The following is a 20240-nucleotide window of genomic DNA, read 5'->3' as shown; positions in this document are numbered from 1 at the left end:
ACTGGGTTAAAAACAACCCAAATTTAGTTATTTTTAGCCCAACGTTTGGGTAAATATAGGACAGAACACATTTTGCTAAACTAATCCATCAAGCAAATGGGTTGTTTTTCAACCCAAAGGATGGTTTCATTTTTAGAAAAAACGCTGGTTAATTTTATTTCATAAATGGGTTAATATTTTCAGGGTTATTTGTAGCCTTTGAAAATGTCAAATATGCCACATTATAAACAAATATGTCAACATGGTATCTCCATTATTTATGCACAAGATGGTGCTCAGAAATGTATCGCTAGAGCTGTTAAAGTGGTGTTTATATATGGACTTTGAAATAAATGACTCAGATAAGTCATATATTTAAGATGCAAATGTTAGATTTTAATCAAAGATGGATCAAAGGAAGGAGATGTTTAAAACATCCAACAAACTGAATAACTATCTTACGATCCCAGTGGGCATTAAAAACAAGTAAGCCAAAGCTAACGAAGATAGCAGTGCATTTAGTGTCATGTAAACTGGACTGTTATCGCACATTTTAGCTTTTTCTAGTGTACAGTAATGGTTTTATGGATAAATATATTGATACGAACCTTCACTCAATCACATGTTCATTTTTAACACATCTGCATGTCTACTTAAGGACAACACATTTTGTGCTACTTTCAGCACAATCAGTGTGTTAGTACATTTAACACAATCAGTGTGTTAGTACATTTAACACAATCACTGTGTTAGTACATTTAACACAATCACTGTGTTAGTACATTTAACACAATCAGTGTGTTAGTACATTTAACACAATCACTGTGTTAGTACATTTAACACAATCAGTGTGTTAGTACATTTAACACAATCAGTGTGTTAGTAAATTTAACACAATCAGTGTGTTAGCAAATTTAACACAATCAGTGTGTTAGTACATTTAACACAATCAGTGTGTTAGTAAATTTAACACATGCTGTGTGTTAGTACATTTAACACAATCAGTGTGTTAGTACATTTAACACAATCAGTGTCTTAGTACATTTAACACAATCAGTGTGTTAGTACATTTAACACATGCTGTGTGTTAAACATTTCCACACAAAGCTATTACAAAATAACACAAAAATAACACAGATGTATTGTTTATACATTTTCCCCTACAATTATCCTAAAATGCAATTTGTTTGTATGCTAAAATGTTCGCAAAATAAACAAACAGTTGCATGAAATTCAGGTGACATTTATTAAAATAATTGAAAAATTTGACAGATGTAAGAATTGGAGATGATGCATCTTCTTACAAATCTCCCTCCATCTGGGAAGACAAGAGTCTCAGTCCCTTCCATTTAAAAATCTGTAAAAGAGCAAACACGAGTGTTGGTTAGTTGTTAGCTATAAAATATGGACAAATTTGTCCAGAAGCCTTTGGGCTTCAACTGAGAAATTGCATTACAGAATCCCAAATTGTGTAATTTTGGAAATGTGACCTACACTCTCCCAATGAACAAAATGGCGCTGTAGACTCACCAAGAAAATCTAGCTGACTTGCGAATATTATTTTCCAGCCTTTAGCATCTCACTGGCAAGTTTTTGCACTACCTAATTAAGTCAACCAACATTACAGAGATAGTGGAAAGCAATACAGCCTACTGTAACACCCATCCTCTCTTTTTGTCACATTAACCTTGTGAAGAATTTTTGGCCTCGACATTCCCGAGCTAGCTAAGTTCTGTTAGCCACTGACTGTCTGCACCTGTTAACTAGCATTAACATTCACCAAATAGATGAAGAAACATGGCCCTAACCCAGTGGTTTTCAAAGTCGGGGCTGCGGCCCCCTTGTGGCCCACCACAAGGGGGGTTCCCAAACCCCTGCCCTAACCCATCCCCCTAAGGCATATTACTACAGCATGCCTTGTCCAAAACACTTGCTAAATGTACAGGTGCATCTAAAAAAAACTTTAATATCATGGAAAAGTAATTTTTTTCCGTAATTTAACTGAAAAAGTGGAACTTTCATATATTCCAGATTCATTACAAATAAACTGAAATATTTCAAGGCTTTTTTGTTTTAATCTTGATGATTTCAGCTTACAGCTCATGGAAATAAAAAATCCAGTATCTCACAATATGAGAATAAAGAATTTATAATACAGAAATGTCAACCTGAGAACAGCTCTAATCAGATAATTAACTCAAACACCTGCAAAGGTTTCCTGAGCCTTTAATCTCTCAGTCTGGTTCAGTACACAACCACAATCATGAGGAAGATGAAAGTAACTTTTGCATTTCATTGCATTTCATTGCTCATCCTGTGGAGAGGCAAAGAATCCAAGTTGCTTGAAGTCCAGTGTGAAGTTTCCACAGTCAGTGATGATTTGGGGGGCCATGTCATCTGCTGGTGTTGGTCCACTGTGTTTTCTCAAGTCGAGAGTCAATGCAGCATCTACCAGGAGATTTTAGAGCACTTCATGTTTCCATCTGCTGACAAGCTTTATAGAGATGCTGATTTCCTTTTCCAGCAGGACTTGGCACCTGCCCACAGTGCCAAAACTACTAGTAACTGGTTTGACATAAACCCCATAGAGAATCTATGAGAGACACCAGACCCAACAATACAGACGAGCTGAAGGCCGCTTTCAAAGCAACCTGGGCTCCCACCTAGGTACAATATGACTCTCTTCCCGTCCCGATTGTAAAAAAAAACGTGATTGGTTGAAGCAAGGACGTGCTACGATTCGTCAGTGCAATATTGTGGCTCAAGTATACGGTGGGGGCGGAATCCAACTATTGTGGATTTGTGAGCACTCTTGACGCTAGAAATGTTTCAAAATCCACAAATTCGTGCAGCAATCCACAAACGCACAGGACACGATCCACAAATGAATGCAAGGCAGAGTTGTGTTTGTAACATACAAACATATTTGTAAAATAAAATTTTATTTGCAAGTCTAATTTTATTTATTCGTCAATTTAATTTATTTTTTATGAAACTAATAACATATAATTGTGGATCTCATTCAATGCATTTGTGAATTTGGTTATTTTTGTAAATCTCACTACATTTATTTGTGCATTGTAATCTATTTATTTGGCAAATGGCAAATGGTGCACTTATATAGCGCTTTTATCCAAACGCTGTGTCTCATTCACCCATACACACACACACACACACACACACACACACACACACACACACACACACACCAGTGGTATCAGAGCTGCCATGCAAGGCACTAACTTGCCATCGGGAGCAACTTGGGGTTCAGTGTCTTGCCCAAGGACACTTCGGTATGTGGAGTCATGTGGGCCGGGAATTGAAACGCCATGCCTACGATTAGTGGACAACCCGCTCTACCACCTGAGCCACAGCTGAGCCACAGCTGTTTCATAATTTGGAATTATGAAACAATTCTTACCCCATATTGGCAGTCCATAGGATGTAGAAGGGGCAGATTTTGTGTTTTGGTATTTAGTTCTGTCACACATACCTGGTAATAGAGCCCACAAGCAATAGCAACATTTGCAGTCTACATATTTGCAGCCTCAGGTAACAAACATGGACATAAATCTGCAACAATTAATTGTTGCAGTAATTGTTGTTAATAGTAATTGTAACAAAGACAACGTTTAACCACAGTGTATGGCCTCTGCACTTTAAAGTACTGTATTACCGTGTACGTTATCTTTTAGCACAGATCACCTGTGGGAATATTAATCACATTATCATTTGTGATTATTAATAATGCATTGTCTGAGAGTCTCAGCTAAGTATCATTTCCACAGTGATGCATGCTGTAGGTCACCATTATAGACCCAGAAGAAAGTCCAAGAGCCATGGTCTCTCTTAATATTGTATGAGTTTCTTATGTACATCACCATTTGGATCTACAACAAGGCCATCATTTCTACTATTCAATTTTTCTTTCACTCATTCTCTCATTCACATAATCTATCATTGTCAGGAGTGGGTCTGAAGGAGCAAGCCATATTACATTAACCTATTTTGCATACTTCAGAAATCATCTGAAATTTCTGAGCATATGGAGGACTCCAGGCTAGAGACAATCTGCCTTGGCCTGCATTTAATAATTAAGCAGATGAGTTAAGGGTGATTGATTTAGCCCAAATCATCACTGTGCCACTCAATCCAGACAATGCCACAGCCATCCATGGCCTATAAATCAAGGAAACATAATTGACTATGCTCTCTGAAAGGGTTAGGGCGGACACTCTCTCTCTCTGTCAGCCAATCACCGACTTATACAGCTCATCTACATCTCAGAAGCCACACAAAACTAGGCCAAGTGTGAAACTAAGCCAAAAAAAATTTGGACATTGGTAAAGCAAGACGTGTTTTGTCTTGTCCTCAGACTTTCCATAGGATAAGAACTATTTCACATGTATTTTTGATGTGTGAAATTCAAAACTCAATAATCCCACATATCCTCTCCCAGTCTTTTGGATGATTCAGATGCTTCTGGTTCTGTACATCATAGACACACTGTCTATTGTGGAAATATATTAGATTAATCACAATTATTTGCTATAAAGCAAGATCTTGGAGGCCACAGAGTATTTTAAACGATCCCAATCTGGCAACCCTGTCATTAGCTGTCTGTCCGCTCCTCCTCCTCCACTCAAAATGTTCATAGAGCAAACATAAGGCAGGAAAAAATCTTGCCCCTATGGATGTCTATTAGTGCTTTGCAGTTGCAGCACAGCTAGTACAGTACACAGTGAAATGAAACTACGTTCCTCCAGGACCATGGTGCTACTTAAAAGACACAGGACAGTACAATAACTACTAAAACAGGACAATAGGCACAGTAAGAGGCAGGGTAGAACACCAAGGAATTTGGTGCTCTTGATGATCTCCACAGAGGAGCCGTCGATGTTCAGTGGAGAATGGGTGCTCCATGCTCTCCTGAAGTCAACAACCGTCTCTTTTGTTTTGTCCACATTCAGAGACAGGTTGTTGGCTCTGCACCAATTGGTTAGTCACTGCAACTCCTCTCTTTATGCTGACTCGTCATTCTTGATGATGAGACCCACCACGGTCGTGTCATCGGCGAACTGGATGATGTGATTCGAGCTATGTGTTGCTGGACAGTCGTGAGTCAGCAGAGTGAACAGCAGAGGACTGCGCACATAGCCCTGGGGGCCCCCTTGCTCAATGTGGTGGTGCTGGAGATGCTGTTCCTGATCCGGACTGACTGAGGTCTCCCAGTCAGGAAGCCCAGAATCCAGTTGCAGAAGGAGGTGTTCAGGAGGTTCAGCTTTCCAATCAGGTGCTGAGGAATGATTGTGTTGAATGCTGCACTGAAGTCTATGAATAGGATTCGAACGTAGGTGTCCTTTTTGTCTAGGTGGGTGAGAACCAGATGTATGGTGGTGGAGATGGCATCATCTATTGAGCAGTTGGGATGATGTGCAAATTGCAGGGGATCCAGAGAAGGGGGCAGAAGGGTCTAAATGTGCCTCAAGACAAGCCTCTCGAAGCACTTCATGATGATTGAGGTTATAATTTCAGAGGTTAAGTGAATCAGGACTTTACGGAGATTAACATTTAGCTGATATAAACAGTGGGGCTCTGCCCCACTTGCCCCTATGGACGAGCCACCACAGCAACTACGTTTTAAAAAGTTGCATTATAATCTTATAAACATAGCATGTATGCCATAGCATAGTGCCACATGCTATACCAGTGGTCGTCAACTGGGGCAAGTTTCACGTGAGGACCCAGCAAAATATTTCAGTGGACTCTACAGAATATTTAAAAATTGCTGTAGCAAATCAGATGTCTGAAATAAATAAACTGGCCATAATTCAGCAAATGTTTTCTTAACATGAACCAGCTCAGCTCCTGTAGCAGATCCTAGACTGTGGCTTGTTGCAGCCAATCACATGAATTTATATAAATGATTTAGCTAAAGGCAGCTCAACTGACAAGAGACTAGCTAAAGGGATAAAGACATTAGGTCAGAAAGGCCATGTCATGAAATAGCTTGTTTAAAAAAAAAAAAGGTGTGTGCGCATGCGTGTGTGTGTGTGTGTGTGTGTGTGTGTGTGTGTGTGTGTGTGTGTGTGCCTTCTGACAGGGATGCTGTGGTCACTGGGAATCAATTTGACAATGGACTGTTATGGTACACACATCATGCTAATAAATCTCAGTCACCAGCAGCTGCTTCCTTATCATTAAGTCTCTTTAGTTCAATATAGGGAAATATTGCACTTCATTTTCTAACTGAAAATGCCAAGCTAGCATAAGATATCTCATATTATTTTACCTTCATGCACACAGCTACTGAATTGTAAGGTTACACAATAATGATGCTTTAAATGTTTCGTATCATAAATGATTTTGCTGTACACGACTCACCAATCACTTTAATAGGAACATCTTTACACCTGCTCCATCATGCAACTTTAACAATCAGCCAATCATATTACAGAAGCACAATACATACAGTGCTTTAAAAAGGATTTCTACTGTTTCTGTGTATAGCTCATTCTAAATAGTTTTAGATTTTAAAACGAGATACAACACAAAACAAAGGCAACCTGATTAAACACACAATACAGTTTTTATTTATTTATTTATTTATTTTATTGAAGAAAAAAAAAATTTTATCCAACACCTATCACCTATGTGAAAAACTAATTGCCCCTTAAACTTAAAATCTGGTTGTACCACCTTTAGCAGCAACAACTGCAAATAAACACTTCCGATAACTAGAGATCAGTCTTTCAAAGCACTGTAGTGGAATTCTGGCCCACTCTTCTTTGCAGAAGTGCTTTAGATCAGGGTTTTCAAGCATGAACTACCCATTTAAGGTCCTGCCACAGCATCTCAATAGGTTTAAGTCACTACCTTAACTAGGCCACTCCAAAACATTAATTTAGCTTTTTTTTGTGCCAGAGGTGGACTTACTCCAATGCTTTGGATCATTCTCTTGCTGCATACTCAGTTTTAACTTACAGACTGAAGACTGGACATTCTCCTTTAGAAGTTTCTGGTAGAGAGCACAATTCATGTTTCCCTCAATTATTACAAGTTGCCCAGGCCCTGAAGCAGCAAAGCATCCCCACACCATAACACTACCACCACCATGCTTGACCGTAGGTATGATGTTCTTTTTGTGGAATTTGGTGTTGGTTTACACCAGATGTAATGGGACCCCAGTCTTCCAAACAGTTCCACTTTTGACTCATCAATCCACAGAAAATTCTCTCAAAATGTTTGAGGATCATCAAGGTGTGTTTTGGCAAAATTCAGATGATCATTAATGTTCTTCTGGGTTAGCAGTAGTTTTCACCTCGCCACACTTCCATGGATGTCATTTTTGCCCAGTGTCATTCTGATAGTGGAGTCATGAACAGTGACCTTTATTGATACAAGAGAGGCCTGTAGTCCTTTGATGTTTTCTTGGCTCTTTTGTGACTTCCTGGATGAGTAGTTGCTGTGCTCTTGGAGGGATTTTGGAAGGTTGGCTACTTCTGGGAAGGTTCACTACTGTGCCGAGTTTTTTTCCATTTGGAGATAATGGCTCTCACTGTGTTTCTTTGGAGTCCCAGAGCCTTTGAAATAGCTTTGTAACCCTTCCCAGACTGATGTATTTCAATCACCTTCTTTCTCATCATTTCTGGAATTTCTTTCAATTTCGGCATAGTGTGTTACTGCATAAGACCTTTTAACCAACTTCATGTTGTTGAAAAAGTTCTATTTAAGTGTTGATTTGATTGAACAGGGTTTGCAGTAATCAGGCCTGGCTGCGTCTAGTCCAGCAACAACCGTACCGAGCAGAAAAGCACCTTAGACCACACATCACTAACACATTCCTGTAAATTAATTTCCAGATTACTATCCTGTACAGAATACTTAAAAATGTATGAGTCCAAATTGTTAAGGAGCTCCTTTAACAGATGCTAGCCGTGTAGAGAGCAATCAAGAGACCCCTGAGAGTCTCATCAGATCTCATGACATCAGTATGCTGCAAGGCTTATTGTAATGATCAAAATGGAGCAGTGTCTCTAATCATGCACAACAGTTACTTACCATAAGCACTTCAAACTCATTGCTCAATGTCAAGATCATCCTTTCCAAACGGATAGAAAAGAAGGTAATTAGATAACTATCAAGGGAAATATCTCATTTCATATATACTTTCAGCTGTAATAGACCTTGTCTATGCTCTAACCAGAGAAAAAAATGTCTCTTCTCCCCAAAATACGGTAGAAAATATCCACTACTAGAGTACATTTAAAGTGACGTTTTACCTGCAACCACAGGCAGAGAATCAGAGCATGGGCCATGCTTTATTCTCTTTGACACACTTCCAGCTATTAGTGCAGGATGTGGGTGACTAGCCAGCACAGTCTGAAAAGTTGCTGGTTTCCTATCTGCATTCGCTAATGGACTGAGATGGATCTATCCGACCGGAAAGAACATTGCTGGGGGGGGGGGGGGGGATTTAATAAGGAATTAGCAGATGCAGGACAGAAGCACTGCTTCAGGCGTTACAATTATAATAGCACAGCGTTTTGTGACAGAATGTATCTAATACCTAGCTGACAGGATGGATTCAGAGACTTGTGGTGATGATGAAAGTCAATGAGAGACTGACATTTCATGCCTTTACAGGGCTTAATACAAAGAAGTGCAATGTCTGGCATGGACAGCCAACTTCTGTTGCTAAGCACTTGAGTGTTAAAGGACACAAACAAAGGGCTGAATATGTTCTAAGCCCAATTATATTAGCTATTAGTATACAGTATGTTGTTTTGCACTCTATAAACTAGCAGCCATTGACCAGCAGCTTTGACTGTCCAAGCCTCCAGAATGCATCCCTGTCTCATGGTGGCACAGATTTTGTTTGCTGTGCCTTTGTTTATTTAGTAATTAGAGAGAATTCCTGTTGAGCTGCTTGGCTGTTCTTTTGGTGGATCAGCAGGTGGTTTCTATCCAGTTAGTGAAGCTTGTGCTGCATCCACATCACTTCTGTAGCTGCAGCTGGTGAATTTATGTAGACCACTTTAACTGCACTTAAAATGTGATTAGCCAACCTTGTGGGCATTAAAAAAAAGGCTTACTTTGACGATTTTTTTTTTTAAATACAGCTATCCTATTACTGAGAAAAAATTCAATGAATTCATGCTTGATGCTTGATAAGGCATAGCTCATGCCTATATGGTAGAAATTGGCCATTTTGCACTTCCTTATATAAGCGCAAGTAAAGCATTTTAAAAAATAATATTAATATTATTTACACATGGTTACACATTTGAAAATCTCACAGATATACAAGTAAAAAAAAGGACAACGTCAATTTGATCTTGCCAAGATTCAACAGCAAAGCTCACAAATCCAGATACTGTAGTTAAAACATTATCACAGAGAAGCAATAACAGGAAGAAAAGCTTAAAGTCAACAGAAGAGCAACAGAATATATCATTTAAAACAAGGCAGGCTTAAAAACTGCTTACTGACATGTTCCAATATCAATTTTAACAAATCCATAAATAACTGTTATAGAATACAAGATTTTATGCCTGAGCAGTCTGTCTGTTTTGGCAACTAAGCTCATAATCATTCATGCTTTTTCATACAGAACAATGGAAAATTGGATTTTTTTGTCATTGCCAAAGCAAACACTATAGAGAACTTTCTTCAGATTCTCTTGTTGGATGGGTTTTTTGGGGGGGGTTATTTGTATGAGTTGGTTTCAAGTAACTTTCACCCAAATATTTGCATGGAGAAATTATCCCAATATTGGATCAAGAATGTATTGATAGAAAACTTTTCTACAATCTGTAGTTGTTGTTATAGTAGGTTGTAACAGCCTATGGGATCATGCTCTTTTAGTTGACTTTATTTTCCTCTAACAGGCTTCCAATGACAACAATATTTATTTTAGATGAAGTGATGTGACCAATAACAACAACATTTTGAGAGCTTGAAAGCGTATTTTATTATGTGATTAGAAGAAAGATGCTATTTAGACATTATCTGGATAAATAAACAATGCTGACATACTATTGCATCTGGAAGTGCCTAGTTGCTACAGTAGGCAGGTTCAGAACCTGGTGCAAAACATGACAAAAATAAACATGCATATCAATATCTGAAAATATCTTTCTAATCCAAAATTTGGATTGCAGCCACATCAGCGGGTTTGATCTCCTTCAGTCTGTTAAGTTCAAATTACATGTAGCATACATGGAAAATACTTGAGTAACTGTATTTTGTTACTATATTTACATATATATGTAGCCACCTGACTGCACTTAAATTTCACTATGAGTGCCCCTGGTTCTACCTCAGTAAAATGTTTCTGTATGCCGGAGTAAGCAAAGACTTGTATAAAATGAGGTGTCTCCTTTGCTTCCGTAGAAGCGATTAACTCCCTCTAATTTTTTTTTTTTTAAAAAGCAGTTTTTGCTAATTTGCTCATTTTAACTGGCTATATTTAACTAATTGTACATTCAAGTCCTCCTGGGAAATTACAATATCAAATGTGTTAAAGTCACGTTCATCACAGCAAGATTGCCATGTACCTTCTCTTAATTAACTACAAAAAATACAGCAAGGTTTTTAAACTTTACTTCTTGAAAATGAAGAACAGAGAATGTGCATCAGGTGTGTTTTGTTTTTTATGCTTTGAATCAGTTTATGGAGCCACTGCAAACTTTATAGTTACATATTATAACGTAATTGTACAATGTTATCGTATTTTGTGCAGGCAATTAGCTTGTTTTATTGTAAATTAAAAAGCCTGACAATAACTTGCTGCATTTTCTAAACACATAATAACTAGACGAGTAAACATTCCATTTCAACAAATTTATCATCAATTACAAAGGTTGCATCCATTGATTTCACTATATTTTCTTATTGACATGCCACCAACTGGGAAACTCGGAGCTCAAAAAAAATCCCAGGTTTCGCATTCAAAATTACGACTTTGTGGTGGCTTTCATGTGCATTCAACTCGTAATTACATTCTTTCCAACATGACTTGAAGGCACCATAAATTAGCCTTGTTTCTTTGCTAATGCCAGGTTAGACTAGCATCGATTCCAGTAGCTAACAAAATGGCTAGAGAGCAAGTCTCCCTCAGAGACATATTTTTAAAAAGGGGGTTCTCTTAAACATTTTTCCTTGTTTAAAAAAAGGCCAGATTTGAAAAGGTTGTCTATTAGCCCTGTTCTTATGCTGGTGCCTGTGTCTGTGCAGATTCATAGAGAACTGAAAGAAATCAATGTACTGAGTTCATGAGATCCACTTAACATGACCCCATATAAACAATTCTCTACATTAGCTCTGCCACATTTTAAGAGAAAGTGAACAACCTGTATATTGTGTAAGAAAAAGTGCAGAGAAATTCTGCTCAAGTGGAAATATCAATTATGTGTGAAATTCTACTCAATTAAAAGAGGATGTATCCAGCTAAAATGTACTTAAGTGAAAGTTTTTTTTAAGTTACTTTTTTAATGACTACAGATGATGATTTTTGAACAATGATCAATGTGACTGAATGCTTTAAACAAAAATGTAAATAAAAGGGTTCTGAGACCATTCTATTGATTGGTGGAGTACAGAATATAGTAATTGGCTGGATGAGAGGAGAAGAGACCTTTGAGATTTGTAACTAATATTTAAGGTCTAAATGAAAGTGTATCGACCAAAAAGTAGTTGATGGGGGGGTTTTTTTTGGGAAATGTAATTAAACAAGAGAGCAAGTATTGAATTCAATAGCACCCAATTAAAGTATAAACATCCCCAAAATAATACTCAAGTATTAAGGAAGTACATGTACAATTTCTACTTTCTTACATTACAGTTGCTATTACTCAAGTATTCAATAACACAAAGCTATTGTGCTATTGCAAATAAAATATCAGATTCGAACTAATTTCAAATAATTTGAAATATCAAGTACCACTGAGCCGAGGTTACGTGCATAAAGCTGGATATGAAACACTAGACTTCTGCACCTCCCAGCTTGTGTTACAGATAATCCCAGATCATATTCCCTCTCATGACCCTAGTCCCCCCCCCGCACACATCTCTGTTACAGCTGTTGGAAAGGCTTCCACCAAACGAAGAACACCTGCAGTGTTATGGTTCCATGAATCACTTAAATTCTTTTAAAAATAAAACTATTTGTTTTGTGCTTTTAAGAGCCATTTGGGTCTATTATTCACATTGTCTTCATGACAGGTGCAGTGAGGTAGGCTCATATAACAGCAATACAACCAGCTCAGCACACACAGTGTATAAAAACAAGCACACATACACACAGATGCACTATGATATATATGACCACTTTAGGATGAATGTCAACTGGACATAAAACCCTAGATCATGTCCTCATGTCCTTGGTCAAATTACAGATTGCTGTAATCTTGTCTTTGTTACAGCTGTCTCCAAGAGCTCCAATCATATGCATCCTCTCCAAAGATGCAATCCAATCTGGGTGTTAAATATGTCCATTTCAGCTCAATGTCTCAAGGAAGCATATGGGTATTTATAGTAGATTTGTTATAATGAAAGATCAGATTAAAAGAGGAAGGCATTATAAAGGAGGATGTAGAGGCTCTTGGTTTTTTTTGGTTTTTTTTTGCTGGTGTCAATGCAGGCAATAAGAACAGAACTTCAGTATTCAAGGCCTTGTGCCAAAGTAGAGAGGGTCATCCTTTTACATCCTTCTTCCCCACCATCTCAAGCCATGCAAACATCAAATTGTCCATCAATACCACTGCACATGGAAGATCAGTTACCAGGCAACAATATCCCATTCACAACAGGAGCTGGAGTCCGACAGATCAATAATCATTTAAATTCCAAAGTACTGCATTTACATGGTCAAGTTAACTAAACATGAGAAGTGTAGTAACAAACCACGGTGAGTCTCAGTCCCTCCAGGATTTAGCAATTTTGTAATCACAGAAATGAACACAAAATCAAGCAAACTCGTCAATATTCGGAGAAGCTTGCAACTTTTTTAAATTACAGCTGATTTCCCGCAGATTTGGGCCAAAATGTTTCATGTTATGTCAATCACAACACGCATTCAGCCAAAGCCGTCTTCGATTAACGTGCATCGAACATAAGTACAGCTAAAATGCCTCATTTACCAACAAATATCACAATTTCGCGCAATTACAATTTTGCCAATTCAAGTAGTTTTCCACAAAAACGCACAAAAAAACTCTACAAATTGCATCGCAAATTTTGATAAAGGCGCAGCAAAATCAAACGTTTTTGTCTGCAACAATCACAGATATGAACAGATATGTTCATTAAGAGCTTTAAGACAGAGTTGCTTTTGACACGTCGCATTCTTCCCTTGTGTTTTTCCCTACCTTCCAAATAACCATGTAACACAAAAAGTGGTTTATGACCATGGCCACCATTGGTTATACTGTGCCTGATCTTAAAGTTTATAAGTAATTTTGTGTGTGCAAAAAAAAAAACACACACACACAACTCTTAGCAACAGCCTGAGAGATCTGTATTCACACTTATAACTTTACACTCAATTAACTCCTGGTCGATTAGACACACATTGGCCTGTCACATCAACAGTATCTCTCTTATAATTAACACTAATTAATACATACATGAAGAGGTATCTTATGGGATCTGCTCCTTAATACTCATTAGTAAAGAACTAAGAACCTAGTGTTGTGAATGGCCCTTGAAATTGGTCTTGAAAATGATTAGCCTGTAGCTGTATGAGAAAAGCCAGAGTATTGCATTTATTTTGCAAATCTTATCAGAACTTCAATACCCACAGACTTCCAGATTATTACTCATTACTCATTACTCATTAATCTGAAGTATATTATGTATTAACTAATAATGAGTTAGTGCAATGAAATAGGAACTCTGAGTAAGCATGGGATTTCTAAGGCTTTCTGACAGTTTAAGACAGTTTTTTTTTTCTTAATTATTGGATTTTCCTTTAAGGATTAGACTTAAAACATAACTGTAGTGGCATTTCACTACCAGCTGTTCCCACGAGAGATTTTGGGTTTATATATGAGCTCAGTTTTAAAACCTTTACAATTTCACAGAAGTAAATAATATTGTTAAGCTACTGACATTTTCTACGCTTTGTGCCACTGCGATGGATGATAAACATTTAGAAATGAGGGCAGAATGCATTGGACAAAGCCCACGGCCGAATTTAGCCTAATATAATGCTGTCTCCCAGGGTGTAATTACAACCCCCCATGAGAATGAGTGTGAGCAAGCTGTGGGAGCTACTCTCTGTTCCCCAGCTGGGCCTGTCTAATGTGAAGAGAAGAGAACTCCCTCTCTCCAATCCAGTCCAGAAGCTGGGGCTACTTAACTGCTTTCATGGTTTACTTCAATTTCAAGAGCTTCCTCACACTTTTGTGTGTCACTTGTTTGAAAAAATATGCTGTATATCGATGATAGACCATTCATAAATGAAGAACGGCAAGTCCTGTACCAAAGCTAAGCTAATGTGGGCAGCAAGCCATAGTTATAACATTACTCTGTCACTGTATTTGGGCAAAGGGGTGTATGTTAATGTTTCTAAATTATGTTTGGCATTTTTCCTTCTACTCTATACAGTTTTTGTCAAGCTCGAGCATCCTGATTCTTTATAGTATATTACCATGGACATGGAGAGCCAGTCAGGAAGCATACTAAATGGTACATATAGCATACATTGTGGCTGAATAGGTATTGATCTGGAACAGGAGTGTCACGCGTACAGTCCTGCAAATGAATTTTTAGAATCCATGTTCTATCTTCTTGTGGACCCGCAAATGAATAAAAAAAAAATCTGATTCTCTGTTATTTTGAGTCCTGCTATGGCCTGGCATCCCATCCAGGGTGTATTGTCTTCTCACTTCTCACAGTGTTCCTGGGATCGGCTCTTGATTCACCACAACCCTGAACAGGATAAAACACTACTGAAAATGAGGGAGTGAGTGTTATATCTTGAGTCCTGGTATTCCACTAGAGAGTAAAATAGAGCAATAACCTCAGGGCCATAAACTCTGGTATTGAAAAAAAAAGTGCAAAAATGTCATTCTTCATTAGCAAAGTAAAAATTTATACTGTAACTATGTTTCTTTCCAAAAGAATGGGGGGGGTTTCACAGAAAAGAGGGTGAACACGTATGCAATTACAAACTATGTTGTTGTTGTTGTTGGGTTTTTTTGTTTTGTTTTTTTAGCAACACCAGCTTCATGACTAATCCCAATTAAGTCCATTTAATTTCAATGTTGTAACACTCCAGAAATGGTGCTTAAGGGAGGGGGCGAATACTTATACATGCACACCATAATTCTGAGTAATCATTTGGAGTCTGTTTATGAGTTTTGTAAATGATATATGTTTAATATTTTTACCTTTCATTTTTGAGCAGTTGTTGATGTGTTTTTATGTAACATCCATGCTGAAAAAAAAAACCCGAATAGAAACCATTACAGAAACTCTAATGGTTATAATGGGAATTGTATTGGTTTTAATGGAAGCTATAATGGTTATGGTGGGTCTCTACTGGTAAGTGTTGGGGTTCTATTGGTGGTATGTTGATGTCTAGTGGAAACCAAAACAAACCATTAAATCCTAATACAATGTGACTCAAAACACACTAGGCGTACATTTGTTAATGGTTTAAATTGTATTTGTAGTGGAAACCATTACAATTTCTGTAATGGTTTCTAATGGGTTTTTTTTTTTTTCATCAGGGATATTGGACTAAGTATTCGGTGGTCCATTACCTAAAATGAGTTTAACACCCATGTTCTAAGATTTCCGAATGAATGTTTTTTGAACAGAAAATCCCCAAATCTACATGGAACAGTTCAGGGTTTTGTTTATACAGCATGTAGCAAACCCCCTACTAGAATAACAATAACCACGTGACGGATGTGTTCCTGTCAGGATCAAATGGCGTATCGGTAGGATTTGGAAACGATTGCACAGTTTCAGAAGAAGATCAACGTTTGAGCAGGCTATGTGAATGAAATCCCGGGTGCAACATGAGTGTTTTGTTTTGCTTCTGTTTTTTTTTTTAATGCGTGTGAGAAAGGCTGAGCGAAAGCGCGCGACTGCTCATGCGCCCCGGTAAGTGAGTGCGCGTGAAGAGATGCTGCTCATCAGATAGTCAGTGTGGCGTCTGATCGGGCGTCGAACAGAGCTCATTTCTCATCCCTACACACTGCATCAACAAGCCGCATGGATCTTCGGACGCTTTGGCTAAACTGACATCTGAAATGGATTTACTGACATCTGCCATAATACGTCTCGATTATAAGAAGACCGGCGACGCGCGCGTCCTGTCTTTACGTAATGTCGTAACTATTTGCGCATTTAGCCTTGGCCGTGTTCTGCGATAAAAAAAATAATACTAATAAAAAAAACAAATTCGGCTATATATATATGTTTGGTCTCCCGGAAGAGAATCGGTGTGTCTCCATCTGGCTTTTGTTTCTGAATGGGAAAAGCGTGGCACGTTACTGTGATGGGCAATGGATAAACAAACACCGACTCTGGACTTTATTTACCTACAACCCTTGATGTATCATACCCCGAGGCGAGACATTCTGGAGGTAATCTCGGATTACATGCACAATTCGTTGTGTTGTTGTTGTTGCTTTGTTTTTGTTTTTGTTTTAGAACATTGCATTACATGGGCACGCTGAACGATGGGACAGTGCATATGGGAAATGGTGCAATGCAACGCTGCTGTTTAGGAGCACTACAGGCCATATCACCTCACCTTTCCTATCCGAAGTGTTTTTATTGATTGTTGTGTGCAGGACGTTGCTCTGAGAATATGAATTTGCTTTCAGAGGTAGTACGCTTCAATTGATCTCCTTTATGTGCCAACTGCTTAAATGCCTCTGGTTTGTCTGTATGCATGCAAGAGTAAGAGCATACACTTTTCTACAAAAGTGCCATAAATGTCTAAATGCACCCTTCAGTTTCAGCAATACGTGATCTGTTTTGTTTGGTTTTCTGTTTTCAGCTTCAACTCTGCAACTCCTTCAGCTCAATCAGCTAATCTCTTGACTGCATGTAAGGAAGTCTAGTACAATTTATATCATCATCGAACTAGATTTGACTCTGAGAGAGTGGAAGATATGCCATCCTTCATGGAACTGTTCATTAAGTGGGCTGTCTGTACTTCCCTGGTTCTTATCCGTATACCTGGGACTTATGGCTCAATAGTGAATTTCCACAAAACATGCATATGTGCCAGTAACATTGTGAGCTGCTCCAAAATGAACTTAACTACTGTGCCATCTGACCTGCCTAAGTACACAGCAGTGCTTGATCTGAGCTATAATGACATCACCAGGCTACGTGCAGAGTGGACCACATACAAGCTCCCCAAACTCCACAACCTTTTACTGAGCCACAATGGCTTGCATTTTATCTCTACTGAAGCTTTTGTTTATGTTAAGCACTTGCGCTACTTGGACCTGTCGTCTAACAGCATCCGCCAACTGGACGAGTACATCTTTGAACAGCTAGAGTATCTAGAGGTGCTTCTGCTCTACAACAACCACATCTCCCAGATTGACCGCACTGCCTTCACAGGCCTCAGCAAACTACAGAAGCTCTACCTGAGCCAGAACCAGGTGTCCCGCTTCCCTCTGGAGCTGGTTAAGGACAAGACACGACTGGAAAAGTTGAGCTTATTGGACATGTCTTCCAATCGGATCAAAGTCCTCCCCATTCAAGATCTGCAGGATCTGCCAGCCTGGCTCAGGAATGGACTATACTTCCATAATAATTCGCTCAACTGTGACTGTGAGCTGTACAGCTTGATGGCACACTGGTATATGCGACGACTAAACTCAGCTGTGGATTTCAAAGATGAAATCACCTGCATACTGCCAGGACCTGATAAGAAAATCGTACATGTTTTTGAGCTAAACATGCATATGAATTGCAGCACATATAATGAATCAGTGGAGGAAGCATTTTTGGAGCAGTCTCTGGTCCTCAAGTGTGATACGCGGCATCGGGACATGTCCAAAACTTGGATGTTACCTGGCAATGTAATAGTATCACCTGGAAACAACCAGACTGCTGTGGTTCTACCAGATGGCAGCTTGGAGATCAGTTCAGTAAAACTCGAGGACTCTGGTCAGTACACCTGCTTCGCTGTAAGCGAATACCTTAATGAAACCCTGTATGTGTGGGTGAAGGTACATAACTTCACTTTTATTGGAAACAGCGAGACCCTCAATACAGCATACACAACTCTGGTGGGATGCTTGGCCAGTGTGGTACTGGTGCTCATCTACCTGTACTTGACCCCTTGCCGGTGCCGCTGCTGTCCAGGACAAGGGAAGTCCAAGAACCAACATGAGGATAGTATTCATTCATCCATGCTCAGCGCCACTCCAACACATGAGGATCTGGCAACCAAAGCAGAGCCCAACAGGCATGTTGCCTTCATAGATCCCAAGGACCTGCAGGGCCAGAATGGGAAAGTGAATCGCAATCGGGAAGAAGAGCTGGAGGACGAGGCTAAGCATGGGAAAGGAAAGAGAAAGAAATCAGTGGCGGACTCTATTAGCTCAGTCTTCTCTGACACACCCATTGTGGTCTGAGTGGATCCTGTCCAGAGTTGAAACTGGGCAGCCTTCTTTGATGGATGCAAATTGTGTGAGGCTTGTCCAGAGGCAATGAGTTGTTGAGACGTCTTTGGAAAAAGAGCAACAGAAATGCAGTTTGCACCCTTCAGCATGTGGCTAATTAAAGACAGTGTTATATAGCTTTCCTATGTGAATTTGACAAGGACAAGTTAGAGAAGCCTTTCCAGCATTTTAATCTGTAGCACTTAAGTATATACTGTGAAAAGGTCTTGCCATATACAGTAAGTGGACTTTTAGTAACGTGTCACTGAGAAGTGGGGAACGTGATAGGGAACGTGGCAAAATTCATTTATCCGTGAACAGGCACTGGCAAGCCTTATTATTTAGTAAAATATAAAACAAATAAACAATATATTTAAACCATATATTATGATTCTTAGACTGCTGAGAGTAGAAAGATTATAGCATTGTGTCCTGCAGTCTTTAGTACTTACAATATTTATTCCTCCCTTCCCCAAATGTTAACTTGCCAGCATCACCACTTTATATATAGACTTCAGTCATGAGTCATTGCTAGAGGAGTGGCATGCCATTAAGCACCATTACGGTGAACGCTGAACACTGTCAAGTGCATTTGAAAGGACGTAGCAAAGATTTGAATGTGCTTGTAGAAATTCAGCACCTCTAAGCTTATCAATACGTCAAAACGTAGAGGAAACCTGGGTCAGTTTTAATAGCAAAGTAATACTGGAGAAGAGAAAATCCAATCGTTGCATTACAGTTAGATTTATATTGGTTGTTGTTGTTGTTATTAATAAGGGATCAAATGTAAAGTGAATAGGTGAGCTATTTGACATTAAGCCAAAGTTAAACTTCACTGCATTGCAATTCCATAGACACTTGCAATAACGTCACAAGACTAGAGCTGTTGCTGAATTTTAGAACAAAACATGCTGGATTTGAGGACAAAAAGCTAAAACATCTTTTCAATAGATGTCGTCTTCTAGCATTCTGTCGCGTTTGATTATTGAACGTTTGGGTAGTTGTAGCACCAAAAATGATGATGACATGCCAGCTGCCGTGATCCCCAAGGATCACTGAAAATTGATGCCAGATGCACAATAGCATTTCTTGTAATCCCCAGCTTAAGAGTAAATTAAATCAGCATGTTGTGTGCACAGCAAATGTATACCTTAAACAGTGACTCCTAATCACATTATTACTGCCATTCTCTGTCAGAAAATATGGCCTATTATTTGCACAATGCCATTTGCATGAGGCTGTCTGTCATGACAACCAGAGAGAGAGAGAGACATTTCCTGAATGCTAATAACCTCTTAAAATAGAATAAGGCATCTCTCTGCTTTTCTGTAGTACACCAGGACAGTCCACAATGCAAAAACCAAAACTGTTTTTCAGACATCTCTGCTTCTCAAACATTCTCAAGTTCTGGGTTATTTGCATATTTTGCTAGCTTTAGTCATTGCTGAGTCATCCATTGTCAAAATGTTTTCTAAATGATTCTAAATGATCTTTAATTACACAATAAGCCCCCAAAGATGATTGTAACCTTGAACAGAAAAAAGGAGAGAGCCATGTTTTTTGGGGGGTTTTTTTGCAAAAAAGTTTAATCTGATGTTTTTATTATGCATGTCACTA

At 38.8% G+C, this 20240-nt stretch overlaps 1 protein-coding gene across 1 annotated transcript; it reads left to right on the top strand.

Moving 5' to 3' along the window:
• The first annotated feature begins 16374 nt into the window (after positions 1-16374).
• amigo1 (adhesion molecule with Ig-like domain 1) lies at positions 16375-19665 on the top strand. The gene is made up of 2 exons (XM_053625186.1): positions 16375-16580; positions 17000-19665. The coding sequence occupies exon 2, from the start codon at positions 17115-17117 to the stop codon at positions 18594-18596; it is 1482 nt and encodes a 493-aa protein (XP_053481161.1). The 5' UTR covers positions 16375-16580; positions 17000-17114; the 3' UTR covers positions 18597-19665.
• The last annotated feature ends 575 nt before the right edge of the window (positions 19666-20240 follow it).

This window comes from Ictalurus furcatus, chromosome 5, assembly GCF_023375685.1.
Source record: "Ictalurus furcatus strain D&B chromosome 5, Billie_1.0, whole genome shotgun sequence".
NCBI lineage: Eukaryota > Metazoa > Chordata > Actinopteri > Siluriformes > Ictaluridae > Ictalurus > Ictalurus furcatus.
The sequence above is the reverse complement of the archived record's forward strand: the minus strand, read 5'-3'. Positions and strand labels throughout refer to the sequence as shown.

Coding starts and splice junctions, on each gene's coding strand:
- amigo1 (XM_053625186.1), top strand. CDS start 17,115: ATGCCATCCTTCATGGAACTGTTCATTAAGTGGGCTGTCTGTACTTCC.